This window comes from Pyrgilauda ruficollis, unplaced genomic scaffold, assembly GCF_017590135.1.
Source record: "Pyrgilauda ruficollis isolate IOZ18807 unplaced genomic scaffold, ASM1759013v1 scaffold8, whole genome shotgun sequence".
Taxonomy (NCBI): Eukaryota; Metazoa; Chordata; class Aves; order Passeriformes; family Passeridae; genus Pyrgilauda; species Pyrgilauda ruficollis.
The window spans coordinates 775,040-793,782 of record NW_024529932.1 but is presented as its reverse complement, the minus strand read 5'-3'; the positions used below and the strand labels follow the sequence as shown (position 1 = coordinate 793,782).

The following is an 18,743-nucleotide window of genomic DNA, read 5'->3' as shown; positions in this document are numbered from 1 at the left end:
AGTCTTCAAGTGAGTGTAGTGCCTTTGTGGTGTGAGACAGCAGTTACATCACCTCAACCATGATGTGAAAACTGATTCTTAAAAATTGAGATGGGAAGCAAAGAAATTCTTTCACATTTGCCGGATATGAGGGAAATTTGCTGCTATTCTGTTATTAGGGACGTGGTCAACTCTGCTTCAAGAACTGTATTCCAGTTTGGTTTTTTCTAGAAAATGTAATTTTAAATGTCTCTGAGGATGATGTTGGGTAGCTGCTGACAGTCTATTAACACTTGGAGTAGTATTGCAGCTATCTTACCAATTATAAACTGAGTGTGACAATCCTGGAAGAAAATTAGAAATCTGACAATTGCATGAACAATAAATAATAACAAGGCAGAGCAGTCAAATTCAAAGGGTAAGGTTCATAATTCTGTAGCAGAAATTTTAGTATAAGCCAACCAACGTGATATACTTAACAGTGGGTAATGGGTGCCACGCTTTCAGAATGAGTAGCCATGTGTTAGAAAGCAGGAATTACAGCAGGATGTTAAAGATTGTTGTAGGTTACCATCTGACAATAAAATCCATTTTCATTGCTCTAGCTGAAAGAGCTAACGTGATCTTTTAAGGATAGTCTGAACAAACAGAGATGACAATAAAGGTGATGTGATCCCATCCCAAAATCTTGCCAAGAGCATTACTGGCATGTCATTTACAGTTCAGACTTGCTACTTCTTTTAAGAGACCATGGGGAAAACTGGTGCTATTCAGAAATAGTGAACTGTCACTATTAGTAGTGGCACTTGGGAGTGAACTGTCCCTTGGAAAACACATTTTGTAATGATTTTTTTTTATTTTTATCTGAGATCTAATGGGTAGATTGCAAAATAAGAAAATTCAGACTTTTAGATACATAGTACTTGGGTCACTGTAGCAATTATATGACATAGTAAAAAAAGTAATAATAATAATAGTAATCCTTATCATACTTTAATAGATTGTTGGAAATAGTTCTTTAAAAATAAGGTGTAGATTCTTTGTCATAAAGATGCTGCAAATTTAGATATTTAGGGCTCACCTTAGCTGATTGATTTCTCAAGTTTGTTTTTTTTTTTATTTTTAAGAGGTGTTTTCTTTCAGACTATGTATCAGGTTCTGTAAAAGAATTAGAAGGTGAACTGAGGCTGGTGTGTCATAATTGGTTTTTGTCCATAGAACATCCAAGTGCTTCCACAAGCATTAAATGGAAGAATGGCTAAAACTTCTGAATCAGAATTCTACATTTTAGTTTTACAGATTTAGAGACAGGGAGGAAAGAAAAAAATCAAAACCATTCAAAAATCAAGGTGTCTAGTATTTTCAGACTTTCTCTAGGGGTTATGGTAATAGAGATAATGCAGAACAGTTGCAAAAGCCTATAGTGGAATTCCAAAGTTAGTAGAAAGCAAATTTCACGCACACCTTTCAGGCAAGAATGAATTAGTATCTCCTCAATATCCGTACTATGATTATATGTTAAAATGCTCATGAAATCCTAAGCTAAAGAAACTGGAATCCCTAAACAGTTCCACTGGTGGAAGGAAGAATGCTCTCGTGCTATGGAAGTGTAATAACATTCAGTAGCTGCTTTGAGAAACTGGCTGAAATGAAACATAATTGTAAAGGTTATATGAACAAATTGTAGTAAAATTGTGTTCCAGCTGCTGTGGGAGGTTATTTAAGGCTCATAAAACCATGTGGCTGTTGATGGTACTGCTCTTGCTGTCTCCATGCATTTCATCTTTGGATGTGGCAAGTTCTGCACATGTAGGTAATTGGTAAGAGAACTTTGGAGTATTCTATAGACCAGTCCTGACCTACATTACCTTTGGCAAGAAAGAATATGTCAAGAGTAAAATTACATAGTATAATATTGAGGTAAACAGAACACATTTGAGTACTCAGTTTAGCTACTCTTGTATTAGAAATCTAATTAATTTGGAGGAAAAAAAGTAAAATCTTGGCTAAGTTTCATGTTTATAAAATCATTCATTCTATTCCAAAGCAAAGAGCCCTGCTAAGAAATGAGCAGTTTTTTCATTATTTCATTGCTTTCTCATGTTCATGTGCTGAACTTCAGGAAGTTACACACTTAAGAACAATTCAGTGTTTAAAATTTCAGGAACAGTCTGATTTGACCATAATTGAGATAAAATCAGCCCAGTAACCAATAAGGATAGGAAAGGGAGAAAATTTGAAAGATTTAGACATTTCTTCAAGTGATATTCTTTATTTCATAATGCTTTCTAGCTCTTGTTCAAAGTATTAGGATACATTTTATGCAATGGTAATAATATTTTATCATGTAAAACCGTTGATATTTACAATGGTTGGCTGTTGGTAATTTAAAATAAACTATTATATTTGACATCTCTAATCAAATAATATAACACTGTTTGTCAGAACGTAGTGAATTTCTGTATTATTTTCATATCCTTCAGAATGAGATTCTGTTAAACGAAACCATTTTAGACCATTTTAGAGATGACGTTGCTGAGAAACAGATTTGGCATTGTGAGAGTTTCAGTTACCTGCTGAAAAGTTCTTTGACTGGCATAAGACCCTAAGGAGATAAATCAAAGTCTCAAACTATCTCACAACACATTCAGTTGCTCCTATTGTAAGAGCTGTATTTTAAGTTTTTTAGCCTTCATTTTATCGCACTAAATTCAGTGCTGTGTTTGTGCAGCTGTGTATGGGTAATGCAGATTTTTGTGTATGAGTGATATTCTTCCATGAGGCTGTTCACTGCTCCTTTTGTTGAGGGGTAAAGCTGCCTGTAGGGTCATTGTGGAAGCCAGATCATTGGCATGATCCAGGTTAAAAATAGTCTTCAAAAGATGCAAAGGAATGGCAGTGTTATAAAGTGTTTTCGATTTTGAGGTCAGTGGCAATGGACAGCATGTAATATTTCTCTTCATTCTTTGGTTATATCTTATGTTTATTTAGAGAGAACATTTTACGTTTATTAAAGAAGCACTTTTTTTTTTTTTTCTTTTCTGCAAAGAGTTCTATGGAAGCCCTTATTAAAGACAGTGGCAGGGAATAATGCTCCTTTTCAGCACAGCAGCTTGAGGGGAGAGAAAACTGTGTACAATAGAGAAGCAGATGAATGAATGAGGAAGACAGAGCCTGAATTGTGGAATAAAATATACTATATATACTTCGAGACTGAAAGTAGAAACTTCTGTGCAAGGATTCATTAGGGTGCAAAAAAATCATCTATAGGTGTTATTACACCTGTTCTGTTTACTCTGTTTTTAAAATTTTTAAGTTTTTTTTCAAGTATCTTTTAGTAGTTTTTAAAAAAGGATCCTAATTCATTACAACAAAAGTGGCTTTCTAGAATTTGACAATTTGAATGTCTCTTTTTTACCTCCTTTACAAATACCCTCATAGGAGATTAATGTCTAAGCCCTGATCACCTCAGGGTATAATCACACCATCTATCTTGTAAAGAGTTTATTGGGTTTTGCTATAAGGTCATGGTTTATCAACTATTTTTTTGACAATGAACAAAGAGAACAATCTGATTCTCTTAAGTAATGTACACTTATTGACTTAACTTCAGGTTTCTGAAGATGGAATAAGTTTCACAAATATGAAAATTTTTCTGTGTTAAAATCAAGATTGTATATATGTAGTAGGGTAGACTAAAAATGTACTATTTCAGCAGCTATTAAGGCAGATGAAATTTGAACTTAGTGTCTGCCTGTACCTTTCATGTCCTAATATTCCTAGGAAAAAACTAGTAAAAGTGTTTGAAGAAAATGTTGGAACAAAGAAACAATTTAAAGTATTATTATTGCAATAACATGAAATTATTTTATAAGTTAGCTACATTAAGAGGATGAGAAAGTACTAATTAGTGGGCTACAGGACTTTGTGCGAATACTCAAAATTAGTAGGGGTTTTTTTCTTATATTTGCAAAGCTTCCTTTCAGAATTCATAGAAGAAATTAACCATCTAGACCTCGTATTTCAGCCAATGGTTATTTATTAAAGAAAAGTCTAGAGGCTGCATACAGTGTGCTCCATATTACTGATAGCAAACTGCTCTTCATTGTACTTATCTTTAAGAAGTGATTAAGCAGCTTAGCTGTAGAGATGGACTTGCCTTTTTTAAATTGTTCAGTGAATGTTGTTCATGAACTTTCACTAGTTACCTTTGCAAAGTGTTTTTTTTTTAAGAATTCAGAATTGATATTTAAAATGTTTTTGATTTCAAATATGGAATGTATGAGCTTTCTGCATTATCTGTCTCTATGATATTTGCCACAAGAAAGCTTGGAAACCCTTGTTAAACTTACTTTCATAAAATTGCAGTTTGTTATCCATTTGACAAATGAAAAATAAATCCACAACTCAGAAGATTAGAATTTCATATATCATTAGCATAATTTATTCATGTCTTGAAAAATAATTATTGTGCATTATAATTATCTTGAATCCAAATTTGTATGTCATATCTGCTGCGTTGTTCTCTGAATGCCCCAAAACAGCAAGGCATCTCACAATTGTTTTGTAATGGATATTTTATTCACAACTTTAATCAGATGTGTTATTTTAAATGATGATTAATTAAGAAACTGAGGGTGAAATGTGATAGACATAATACTTACTATCTTGTATTCTTGGAAAAAAAAAAGGTACTGATTTTTAAAGTGTAGTTGGGAATCAATTAGGTGTTGAAGGTGAGTAGGTCCCCAAAAAGAATAGTGGAAGAAAATTAGATTCACCATTCCGTGTGCAAATTTATTTTCTTTTTCATGGCAGTTTAAAGTAGTATTTGGATCTTTTTATTATAAAATAATTCTCCTTTTCCCAGTTTAATTCCTAATTCTTTCTTTTCAGTTTCCGCACTAGCAAGGGTGTTGGGTATTCTGCTCATTTTGTTGGCAACTGCTTGATAGTTACATCCTTGAAGTCAAAAGGCAAAGGTTTCCAGCACTGTGTGAAGTACGACTTTCAGCCACGCAAGGTAAGCTAAGTGGTGTTTGCAGTGAAGAGTTACACTGAAGGTGTGCTGACAATGTGCTTCTGGGAGGAGGGCTAAAATCCCTTTAGTGCTATGGTGTTAATCATAGTTCCTTGTTTATAGGTAACTGCTCTAGTGTTCATGCAAAGTTACAGTTCAAGAGAAATGTAATAATTTAAAGGCTAGCACTTCTATAAAGTCAGCTTGTTTTTCAAAATTACTGCTTAATTGGCTTCAGATAGAGAAGAATTGTGAGTATTTGTAAAATGGCTGCACTTAATTACTTAAATATCTTCATTCTGTCTCTGAAAATTCTGTACTTGGTAACTGTTGCCAAGGTCTTGAAAAATTTTCCTGGCAATGCTAGAGTTTCATTATCTGATGCTGTATGATATAGTGCTCTGGACTTTCTTCTGTTTCAGTGCTGTGTTAGGATTTTTCATTTTTTGTAGTAAATCTTGATTGCATCTCTAGATCATTTTAGTGTTTATTTCTACTCTATACCTAGTAGTCTTAGGGGAACAATGATTTTGTGGCCTTCAGTGTTGCATTTAGTTGACTGAAGCATTGACATTTCTGTACAGCAAGCATTAGGTGTTTGTCACTGATATCAGTCTTGTGTGTATTTTGCTATGAAGCTCATTTCTATTTTTTATGGGCGTACAATTTGTATATTGAATTTCAGTGCTTGAATTTTGTTTTTTTTTTTGAGAAACCAGTCTCTTAGGGAGGGAATGCCATTGTTCACACTTCAACTTAATGTTCCACTATTTCTCTTGATGTGTATTTGTGGTTCAAAATCACCAATTCTAATTTTGTCATAATACTTTGAGGTCACTTGTGGTTTTCTTAAAACAAAGTAATGTCTTTCTCTAGTATATCACTTGGGGTTGTATGAAGCCTTATAAACACACATCTTCTGAGGCTACTGGGGTGAATCAATTCTGTTTTTCACATTTTTCCAATTTTATAGCCAGAAAAGTATTTTGATGACAGTTCAATTTACATTTAAAGTGTCATCTGAATCTAGTAACAAATATAATTGTTAACTTTTGTATTATGTTACTGTTAATCACCTCTTGGGATCTAGCTGATCTTTACTTGTTGATGAGGAAGTAGATTTTAATATTTTAGCAAGATATGCTTTTGGTGATTTTTAGTATGAATGACTAGTTTTCTTCGTGCCAACTGTGGAAAATTTTAGCTTTTGCTGTTTCTACTCAAAATAACTAATTCTGAAATACTAATGCTTGTGTATCTCATTATATGAATACCATTTTCTAATCAAAGTCTGCTTATCTGCTGAAGTAGATAAAAATATAACTCCCCTGTTAGTTTTACATATCCCAAAGTTCATGCTCCATACACTTTGAGTCATATGTTAGCTTTAGAAAGTATTTTAAATAAATATTCTAGAATATCTTTTCGAGTTGTTTAGTATATATTTTCCCATCATTAACTTGTGTTCACATGCATTTGATAAAGTACATAATGCATAGTGGAGGAAATAAAACCTGTCAAATATAATTCCTGGCCCTAGCAAGTCAGAATTTATCCTGTGTAACATGCAAATTGATTTTCTTCTTGCTGTTTAGATATGACATTGGTTTCACTGCACAAGATTTGAATGTGTAGATATATATTAAAAAATGTGTACTCATTTATAAAACAGTTAACTGTTCTAATGTTAACTTGAGAAGTGTGATGTTTTTTGCCATCAGATGTACCATTCCCTAGACATTTGCTCTCACACACACATTTCAGCAATAAATTTTGTCAGAATCATCATCCTCAATAAACTTCTGAATAATGTGATTTTAGGGTTTAAAAAAAAAATTGGTGAATCACAGTAAAGTAGCAAATTCAAGTTATCTGATCAAAAGCTTTATGTAAGCAGATGAGAGTTGCTCTGTTCACATGAAGATCTTGCTATGTCATGTGACACCATTCACAGTACAATATATAGTAATTATAACTTTAGGTCTCAATTGTTGTATTTTATAATATTGTAAAAGCAAGCATTTATAAAAATATATGGAGAAATTTTGTTATTATATATCCAAATAGAAAACGTGGGTGTGGTATAATAGCCTGAAATTTCAACAGAGCTAACCTAGGTTTGGCAATCTTATGTTTAAAATGTCTATACTGCTTTTTTGGGACTCCTAATTGACATTTTTGTGTGAGTAAACCCTGTGGTTTTGCTCCCTTGAGTTTGAGCCTCAGCATCAGTTCTTGTAAAACTGTAACAAGAAAGCAGTGTAGTCAGAAGCTTTTTTTTGTGTGTGTATGTTTCTAATCCTGAACACCTTTACTAACTGTAGCAGAGACAGAAATAAGTTCCACATCCTGGAAATACTTAGTGTGTGGTGCCTCATCTCTCTGATTGTGCTGTCCAATGGAGTAGGAATATAACTTAGTGACTTAGCAGTTGGTGACTAAGCTTGACAGGCGTCAGCAGTAAACAAAAAACGCATAGTGAAGGGTCTTTTAGCACTATCTAAAGAAGCTCTTGTTACAGCAGAGGGAGGCATGCCTTTGTGCATTTTTGAGAAAATAATTTGGGGAAGGAAACTTCAGGATGAATGTCAAAGAAGTTTGTATTGCTGACTTTGAATATTAGGCAAAAAAAACGGGTTTTTCAACTAAAACTTTAAGAAAAATTGGGTGTGAGATCATACAGCATGGTTTGGTTCATTCTGTTGCAGTAAAGTGCTGCCTTTCCTTCTTAAAAAAAATGTTTGCTAGTGCTAGAGAAATTGCCCAAATACAGAAATTTTCAAAAGACGGGGAGTAAAAAACCCCATTAATCACAAAGTCCAATGGACTGTTTAAAAGTTCCTTACCTGAGATGTACCTGAGAATAGATAAATAACAATGTACAGGCCACTGTAAGTAAAATGAAGTTCTTTGGGAAGTTGAGGCTGAATCCAAATTTGTATGTTTTCAGAAATGGTTTTAAAGCCTTTTGAAAGAAAAATCACACACAGAAGAATTATGGTGTTGTGGGGGTTTATTTGAGGATGACAGTGAATCACAAAAATTACTTTTCTCATGGTTCTTTGGGGGTGAAAAAAAAAAAGCGTTTCCTTACATGACTTCAGAAGCCAAAGCTGGAGCAGTATTTCTTTATTCCAGCATTGCCCAATAAATCTGTTTGCTTGGAAACACAAGAAATGAGATACTCTAAAGTATTGTTGTGTGATCAGCACCATTTTTCTACCTTCTGTTGGTTGTATATTTAATGGAGGGAAAAATGAAAAAATTATTTTTTAATACCTGGAAACAGATGTGTAAAAATGTGTTCATATCTGTAGTTATTATAGACTTGTAACAGAATACAGCTCAATTTGATGACTACTGTAATGCTTATTGTCAAAATGTGTTTTTCTGCATGCTGTTTTGTTTGTAATTCTGTGCTGTGTCTAATTTTAAAATCAACATGTGAAAACATCTACTTTTATTTTCCCTGACAGAGAGACAGTTTTATATTAGTAGGCTCTGTGTCTACTTATCCCAGCTCAGGAAGAGAGTCAACAATCCCCAAGGGTTGCAGAAGTTCTCTACTTTGGAAAAAAGGGACTTATCTGAACATGGAAATCAAAATTTAATAATTGAAAAAGATACCAAGTAGGGGATGATGATGAAAATGTCAATTATTTGTCCAAATTGTTAGAATATAAAAGGCTATTTTTAAGACAAGGTGACATTTTCATAGAGTCAATTAGATTGGAGGGGGATGTGTTGAGACCATCTCGTCTCTTCCCCTGCTTGGAAAAAGGACTCCTAGATCAAGTTGCTCTAGATTTTGTCCAGTTATATTTTGAATGTCTCCAAGCAGGAAGACTCCAGAGTTCTTCTTGAATTTATTTGTCATGGACATAATTATTCCTGTTAAGCAAATTATGGAAAAGATCACCACAGTAGTAAGTGGAAGCACTAAATTGACGCGCCTTCTCTGTTTGATTATTTAATGTATTTTTAATGATATGACAGTTGTCCAAAAATTGGTGGAATGGTAAGGAAAAGAGGAAATATATCAAAGCAAGCAATCAGGATGATATCCTAACCTGGGCTGTAAAATTTGCTATTGGGATTTTTTTCTGCTTATTTAATAATTTCTGATAAACAGCTGTGATGCAAAGAGGTTATGTAATAGGATTTTGTTAAGGTAAGAGCACATAGCTCCGGATTTTCTTTCAAAATTCAGCTGTGATTTTTTTACAGAATAGTGTTGAAATTAAATTGTATGTGTGCATTTTTGCCACTAATCCCATAAAAGAAAGCAGGTAGGTACATCATTACATTTAGACACAGTTCTCTTGACTGGACTTGAAGTCCCAATGACTTGAATTTAAATTTTACGTATTTGCAAGGATTCATCTTTTGTGTAACTTTATGAGATTGGTCACCCTTTTTTTAATGCCATTCATTAACTTTATGTTTTGTAGCACAAAATCTGCCCCTGTGTACTGATTTTTCATGTCTTTCCAGTGGTACATGATAAGCATTGTACACATCTACAACCGGTGGAGAAACAGTGAAATACGCTGTTACGTCAATGGTCAGCTGGTATCCTATGGTGACATGGCCTGGCATGTTAACACAAATGATGTAAGATTTTATTGCTTTTCCTTTCTTATCACTTTTTGTTTTAAGGTTAATTAAAAAAAAAAAAGAAAGTATTGCATTTTTTTTTTCACAGAATCTTTGCAATTTTTTTAAATGTCTCTTTTATTCAATCTTATTTATTTACTTAATAAAATGTAATATTATTGAATTTTTGAGTTTGTGTATACATGTTCTCTCTTTCTGTACCTTTTACTTTGTAAAGTTAGAGAGCCTGGACCTAATGAAGCAGCAAATATTGCTCATTCTGGCTCAAAGTTCTGTGGAAGGCTGACAAAATTATTTTCTCATGCTTTGCCTTCAGCTAAATCTGTGATAGAATTTCAGAGGTTCTTGATTCATCAACTTACTATGCTTTTGTTATTTTTTATTTATAATATGGTTCTCATTTCTTTCTGTCTACTATAAGGGATAAAGAAGCCTTAGGGAAATGAACTGTCTTTTGCTAAATTCTAGAGGCAAAATAGGATTTGAAAGGGAGAGCTTAAATATTGCATGTTAATTAAAGTAGGAGAGCTCTGTCTTCCAAAGGTTCTGATTTCCATTCTTTGGGGTTTTTTGGTAGCATTTTGACTTGCAAGAAAAGGGTAGCCTTTCAGTTTTTGCAGAGCATGGTTTCTCCTTGGTAATATAAATATTTTCATGATAGGTGAAAGGTGCTAACTGAAAAGCCAGCTCAGGTCTCAGAGGGTCTGGTCTGGATTATTGGTTATATGGTGTGGGGATCTGTAATCCTTAATGACAAATGCTTAGCAGGAAGAACTGTTCCTTTTGTTTGTATTTTCTTCACTGTATTCTTTTCTAATTTCACACGCAAAAGAAGTACTATCTTTTCTTAAGGTGAAATTGGTTTACCGAGCTTAAGATGTTTTGATTTAAGTCTTAAATATGTGCTAAGGTTTTTATTTTGTCCGCTGGATAACAGTCTAAGCCATGAAAGACACTAGTTATCATTAGCTATCCATTTTTTAATAACAAAACTCTGTTCTGTCAATAGCAGGGAGTAGAATAGAAAGATCAGGAAATTCAGGAAAGCTGTACGAATGCAAATGTACAAAATACATAAAAGAAAAAATAGAGGAGTGTGTACATAAGCTTCTTACTATTATGCATTACCTAGGAAAAGAAGCTCTTGTTTTAACTATATTAGAATTTTCTTGTTTCATATAAAGTTTGAATTGTTAGAAGTATTCCCTTGAAAAGTCTTGAGCAATTATCCAGCTCTTTGTTAACATCTACCTTCATGCCCTTACATTTGGATATAACTTTAGTCTCCTGGAAGATGTCAATAAAATACCTTACCATAATAGTGTTGGGGGGAAAGAAAACATTGTGTAAGTCAGGCAATCATTCTTCTTTTTTTACATCCCATGTTGAGCATAAGTATTTATGTAGTTTACACTGATAGATTGAACAGTACATGTTGTGAAAACAGAAAGGGTAAGGAGCTGCATATTGTTGACTAAGTGCATCTGACTATTCAGTCATTTTTATCGATAAATATTGTAATATTATCAAGATGTAGTGTTAAAATTGCCAAATTTACTGATGACAAGATTTGCTCACTGTGTCAAATCCACCACTGAACAATATGCATTATGATTAAACATATTTTTAGACTAGTAAAACATTCATTACATTTACATTATTGAGTTTAACATTAAGAAATGGAATTGAATATAATTTTTTAAGCATAGGTTTTGTCATGGTAGAGATTGTGAATATATTTATTTTTTTTTCCCAGACTCATTTTGCATTGCCATTCTCTAATATTTTTGTGAGGGCTTTTTCAGTAGCTGAAATTTACCTCTTATATCCAAGGAAGAACTGTTGAAAACCTCTGTCTGCCATTTTCATATGTAGCCTGGGAGACAGGGAAGTAAAGATAGAGGGGGGAAAAAACAGAGAAACTCTAAAAAAAAAAGCTTATTTATTAATTTATTTTAAATTAATTTTTCCTGTATTTCTTAGAATTCATTCTTATTTATACAAGGCCATGAATTTACTGGGTTCTTAACTACTTATGTAATGTGGCCAGGCAGATAGATATTACATGATGTACTCATTATGGGTTCAGATCTGCATTCTTCACAAACATATGTTGAATTAAGAGATATGTTTTCATTTTATTGAGCCTTCATGTATTAAATATTTGCAGTATGTTTCACCCAAATGTTAGAGGAAAGATAGAAATTTGGATGAAAAAGGGGAAGACATTATAAACATCTTTGAATTAACTGTTTCTATTTTGAATGCTGCTGATACTCTGTTTTCATAGAGCCATTTTTGGCTCCAAATTCATTATTATTATTTAATGAAATATAAAACCATAGCAGTGCCAATGTTTGTTGTTTCCATGTCCTATACAACATACCATGGCTAGTGATAAAGGACTCATTGAGCTTATATTCCAAGGGGTAAATATATCTGGGGATTATGGCAAAAAGGTGAAGTGACATGCATGGCAAAGTATAACTCATGATTACAGATTACTTGGCATCCGGAACAGACGTGAATAAAATTACCGGGAATTCAGGAGTTAGCCCTCTCCTCCAGTTAAAAATAATGGAAACACCTAATCAAGAATGAAGTGCCAGAAATGGAAAAGTATAAACTGGGAAGGATGAATAGAGACAGAAAAGGAAATTACTAGAGGCTAAGAAACCTAGATCTTAACTATAATTAGAACTCATCTGTTGAGAGCTACAATAGTTGTTGTACAATTAATGGTCACTAGAAGACCATTAATTTCAGGAAAATACCCTTATAATATGCAGGAATGTAGTCTCAGAATATTTAAGTATCAACTAGGAAAAAGGTGGCATGAGTAGCTCAGACAAGTTCCTCAAATAACCATTGAAAAGGGCAATTGCTCAACATTAATTGATGTAATACTTTCTGACAGTAATGGCACACTGTCATGAAAGCCTTCAAGGCTAAGCAGGACTTGAGTAAAGTAACTGAAAATTTTTATAAAATTTTGCCATTGGGTTTACCAGGAGTCAAAGGGGTCTGTTTAACTCATCTTTTGCACTGTACATCCTGGATATGACATTATGAATAAATTTTAATGTAGGGTTTTTGCCAGAAGATATAAAATTTTGTCAAAATTTATTAAAATAATAGAAATTCCAAGGGGAAAAAAATTAAAATAGGTAAATCAAAGGAGGACGAATGATAGACAAAATCCTGGATGCTTCTTCCCTCACTTGTTCTATCTTAAAGCTGAGCTCCAGATCTTTGTCTGTCATTACACCTGTGTCTCCTTCTCCTTGTTAACAGCCTATCCACCTAGACCAGTTGCTGTAACAGTTCACCATATTTGATTTCATTCTCTAGACTGACAAAAGTTTTCTTTAAGGTAAAACTCAGCAGTTAAGCCAGATGAAAAAGCAAGTTTCCTAATGCAGGTTCTATTGGCTCAGCTCAAAAAGTGATATCAGATGCTTGTTTCCATTCAATAAAGCACCTGTGACTCAAGGAAGCTGTGAGAATAACCTTCAAAGATCCCTGAGCTTCTTCCTGTTGTCCTTTTATGCTGCGTCATGTTTTCTGGTTTCTCAGGTCTTTGTTCTAGCTAGGTTTTTTGGAAACACCTTAAAAACTTCACCAAATCCTTGCAAAATAGCCACAAAAAATCGTCCCTCATCTGAAATAATATGATGTGGACAGACACAGAAGGGCAGGGATAATTAACAGCAGAAGGGAGGGATAGTTTTTAGAAGAAAGAATGGAAAATAACTCTTGTCTGTGTAGAATAAGGCAGAAGAGGATTTAAGGTCAAACCAAATCATTATAGGCTGCGGGGTCAGAGAGGGAAAATATGCAACACCTGTAAATTAGAAAAATCTGTATTTGTTTCCTTTTTTTCTTCTGGAGGTGTTTAGCTCTATTTAGCAGTGAAAGAGGAGGTATTTCAGCTTTGTTTCCTTTTTTTCTTCTGGAGGTGTTTAGCTCTATTGGCACAGCAGTGAAAGAGGAGGTATTTCAGCGTGTGTTCTTGTGTATTAGCAGTAGGAGTTCTGAATACAATTACAAGGAAGTTAAAGTGTGTCATGTTCCTAGAAGGCAATAGGGGGGATTATTTTGTACTTGAATGTACTATTCTCATTTACTCTATTGTATGTTGACCGATTAATAGAAAACAAATCCTAGCAGCCAGTCATATGGACTAAATAATTAATGCTACAATATTCAAAATTAAGATGTTCACCACAGGGTAGTAAAAAGGATTGATAATGGACGGTTTAACTTTTTAGTTCCAGTCTCTCTTTATTTGTGGCTTTTGTAGTTGTGCATTAATATTATTTCATTATCAACTGCCTCTTTCTGATACAGAGCTATGATAAATGTTTTCTTGGATCTTCGGAGACTGCTGATGCAAATAGAGTGTTCTGTGGCCAGCTTGGAGCAGTATATGTATTCACTGAAGCACTCAACCCAGCACAGATTTTTGCAATACATCAGTTAGGACCTGGATATAAGGTAATACCAGATTTTAAGAAGCATAAAACTGGAAAAATAAAATGATTGAGAGATATAGTTGAAAGATATGTGAAGCATGTGAATATTCCTCCTAGAATCACGTAGATTTTTTTTTTCATGCGATTTGTTTTCAGCAACATAAGACTATGTTTTCAAGTATCCTAACTGACCCTAATTTTTTACCACCTTTTTGGAAGATGAAAGTTTTGCTTAAAGCATAGCTGAAATATGTCTGTATGGGAAATTAATTACTTTGGTCATAATCAGATTAGAAAAATTTTGTATTTGGTGCACTGCATGCCACAGAAATACATTTCTTCTCTACTGTTTGTATTTAAAAATGTGAGTTAAGGAAGATTAACATTCAACAAGGTATAATAAAACAATTCTGTTCAAATATATGGTTTCAGACAGTCCTGTTAAGGTAAAAGTTAAGCTTTTTATTCATACTTCGTCACTGATATTGAGGGGACAGATTGGAAAAATTAATGCATAAACTTAGACCTATAATCTAGGAATGGGTGTGTATTGTATTATTTCATTGAGAAAAACAACACAGATATTTCACAGAAATCTGCAGAAACTCCTTTGTAGTTAATACTTGAAAATTAATCTAACTCTAGGTAAACAATAATGAATTTCAGTTTATACTATCAGTATTCCCAAGTTTTCTTTTTTCTAATTTTTGAAATTTCTGTTTTCATCCAAAGCAGACTTTCAGTTTTTCAACTTATATCACATACTCTGAAAACAAAAACTTGTAAAAGCCATAAGTAAAAATCAACATTTAGATTCTAATAGTATTAATTTTGTGTGTAGAAAATGCATACACTTAATAGTTTGATTTTAGCTAGTGCTTGAATGACAGAGGCAGTTGGAAATAGCTTTTATGGTATGTAACTATGTAGTGTAAATAACCACATGTATATCAGGATTACTTGGAGAAGAAGTGTATTGCATATAGACGATGTTTAAAATCTGCCTTGAAACTAAAAATATTAAGCCAGTTAAGAAAAGTCCATCACCTGTGCAAACAAGGAGTATTTTATTCCAAACTTTATGCAGTATTTTGTTTAGACAAATATTTCTGCAAATATTTTTGGTCATACAAAATAAATTAATGTAACCTTATATTTCTTAATAATAAATATAGTAAAAATTTGCAAATTTATTAAATTACTGAATTCCACTATGCAGAAACATACTGGAGTGATATCAAACAGGAATAAGGCTGTCATGTGTTTCAAGAAGTGCAAATTATTATGTAATATTTTTTGATTGTTGAAGGGGTTGATAAAGATAGGAGTTTTCAAGCTAAATGACATTTCCAGTAGTTACTGCACTGGCCCTATTACAGTTGTCAAATTGCCCTGCTTGATTCATAGGCTTCCATTAAACTACATTTCTCCACACCTGTAGCTTCTTAGTGATTTTTTAAAAAAAATGTCATCTATATTTAATATTTTGGGGAAATTCTTCTTTTGTGTGTCGTGCTCTTGTATTCAGGTTATGTACACAGAGCAGTTAATGCCCCCTTGCTCTCTGAAGGAATTTTTTTCCTTGTCTGAAAATCTCGAGGTATATTTTACTGTTTAATACCAGTTAAAAAGAGCAGGCTGCCAGAGCAGTATCCTGGAAATAGCATTTATTTATTTGACTTTTTTATTCAGCCCAGAAACAAGACAAAACAGGAGACTTTTTTTGACCTTTTTCTAAAACAAGATCTCCTCACAACCAGAAAAGGAGCCATGTATTGTAGTTTAGATATTTCAAGGCACCAATTGTAGCTTTCACTCAAAGCCTGCCTGTTTCTATATCTCATTTAAGGTTATTTCTGTAAATCCTTTCAGATTCTGTGCTGGTGCAAAGGTCCACCAGTTCAGAATACTTCAGTATGGGATTTAATAGTCTAAGGGAGCCTCAACTGACATATAGCTTGTATTCCTGAATATTAGAGATCATGTTCTTGCTCTTACCCAACTTGCTGAAGCAAACTGGCCTTTCAGAAACTTTTCTTAAGTAGTTCACTACATTTTCTGTTCATTCTAATTGTTAGTACTGTTAGCCAATGGGGAAAATCAACAGTTCAACTCCCCCTAAAAAGACCCCAGATGAATTGTAAACTCCTTTGTGCCAAACTTTTCTGCCAAAGAAGGATTATTCAAAATAGTTGAGATTTTTTGGAAAATGTCGTCATACAGATCTTTTTTCCTTCCTAATACAGTATATGGTAGTTCCTTTGACTTAAAATACATACTTTTGTCCATTATATCTGAGGATCTGATTCTTTAGGGGAAGTGACCATTCTTCTATCTGCTTTGCTCATGAGAGGAGACTGATTTTGCCTTTCATTCAGCTGCCCTCTCAATCATTCATAATGCCCCTAGTCTACCATGGCTGCCATTAAAACCTCTGGAAAACAGAGAAAGCTGCATTATCTACCAGTTTGCACATGTCTGTTAATATGCAGAGTAAATAATCTTGCAGATGACACCAAAGCCACAAAGTTCAGGAAAAGTGAGAGCTTGATCTGCAGATGAAAATTAATCTGTCCCATTCCTGTTCTGTGGTGAAGGTAGAATCTACAGGTTTTAGGACTGACTAGAGAAGTCATTAAAATAATTGTATCAAATAGTTGGATATTTATTTACAATGTTCATATTATTTATTGCACATGGCATTCTTGTACAGAGTGTAGTAACATAGAAACAGTTCATAGTCCATCCATGCTGATCTTGCTCATCACGTTCTTATGAGTTTATTTGGTTATAACCAGCATGTCCTAATACAAAAATTTATTTGTTAAGCAAATAGATGTTTTAGTTTGAAATACTTCATTTTCACTTGTAGTAAAAGGCTTTTTTAAAAAAGAAAATGTTACATTGTGTGAGAAGCAATAATGAGAAACTGACACTCTTACTAGCTATTGCAAAGAAATTACTCATAATCAGATTTTTAAGGGGAAGAAAGGCAAATATATTGGCAATAGAACTACGTCATTTGTCTCTTCCCCATCAAGTCTTCCCAAATTAATCCATAATATATCTTAAAATTTGAAACTATATTTAGTAGGGAAAGGGGATATTTGGTAGGATTAAAGCAATAAAGAGAATTGTGGTCACTTTGTGCAGTGAAAGCAAGGGAAATTATTCATGCATAATCTCAGAAATACATTATTTTAAACTCGGTAAATATTTTAGCAATAACGTTTTATGTATATATACACACACACACATATATATTTGTATTTTCATTTGCAATAAAATGATGGTCATGTCTAACAAATTTGCTTTCCTTGTATCAGTACAGCACTGTACTGTGTTACTACTAATTGTCTTTTTGCCACTGTTTAGTTATTGTTATATGCCAAGTATATCTGAGAGTGCTTTGCAGAAAGACAGAAATCTATCTTCTTGTGCTTTGTTGATTTTTCAGTGTTGCCAAAAAACTTAATTTTAGATCAGATATGAATCATATGTTCATTTTCAGTCTTCCTTGGAAAAGCTCTGAATTTGCAAATAATTAATGCAAAATGTGGTATTTATGATTGGTTTTGGATTTTTTTTAAGTGGCTCATTTGTATATACTCCTGACTGTTAACGAAGCATAGTTTTTAATGTTGTTCAAAAATAACTATTCCTTTTATCAACATGGTATAGCATTTTATATTCTAATTTGAGTGAGCTCATATGAACTAAAATGCAACACATTTAATTTGTTCTCTATTTTAATGTGTTTTATGCTTAAATTTTTTTTTGACATATTTATGGTTGGTTAATGTGTGTTTTTTTAAGATAGTTACTTCTGAAAGTTGTAAACACTGATGCTGATAGAAGAGATAATACATCAAATACCAAATAATGTGTTGACACTTTGATGTGGTGTAGACTAAGTAGAAACAAATCTATCTCATTGTTCAGTAGCATTAGGCTACTGGTAAATGCAAGTGAAGTTTGGTAGTTTATTTATTCTCTCTCAAGTTCAATGTAGCTTTTTGCATATTTTGTGGCAAGGAATTTGTCTAAATTAATTACTTTGTGAAACTTTTGGGTTTTTTTCAGAGCACGTTCAAATTTAAATCCGAGAGTGACATTCATCTGGCTGAGCACCATAAACAAGTGCTGTATGATGGGAAACTCGCAAGCAGCATCGCTTTTACCTATAACGCAAAGGCCACCGATGCTCAGCTATGCCTTGAATCCTCACCAAAGGAGAATCCTTCCATTTTTGTACACTCCCCCCATGCTCTCATGCTTCAGGTTGGTGCTGCTAAGCTGATGTTCTGTGATTAATGTTGGCTGAACATCACACAGAGGGTTTGTCTACTAGTGTACAGAGATTGTTCTTTTGTGCTCTGTCAGCTCTTAATGTAACTTTCACTTCAACTGTTCTTTCTTTGCTCCCTTTCTAAAGCAAGGAAAAAAATGTTCCATGAGAAATACAGACTTCACACTATATTTAAGTATCATGGCACAGTTTGCCCTGTTACTTAAAATTATCTGTTTAACGTTTGCCTTAAAATATAGTCATTATAATTGAAGTATAAGTATTGAAACACAGTTTTAAAAAGTCTGTGCTCAATTTGGTGTTAAAGTGCTTCAGAATTATATTTTTAACTGTCCTTTAAAAT

The 18,743-nt window shown here is 33.4% G+C and overlaps 1 protein-coding gene across 4 annotated transcripts in view; it reads left to right on the top strand.

Moving 5' to 3' along the window:
* Window positions 1–18,743, top strand: part of NBEA (neurobeachin) — a 448,146-nt gene that overhangs the window by 88,832 nt on the left and 340,571 nt on the right. For all 4 annotated transcript variants that reach the window (XM_041487283.1, XM_041487285.1, XM_041487282.1 and 1 more), the window contains exons 6-9: window positions 4,876–5,002; window positions 9,494–9,613; window positions 13,967–14,113; window positions 18,175–18,372. In XM_041487283.1, the coding sequence (XP_041343217.1) occupies window positions 4,876–5,002; window positions 9,494–9,613; window positions 13,967–14,113; window positions 18,175–18,372 (592 nt within the window). The remainder of the gene's footprint in view (window positions 1–4,875; window positions 5,003–9,493; window positions 9,614–13,966; window positions 14,114–18,174; window positions 18,373–18,743) is intronic.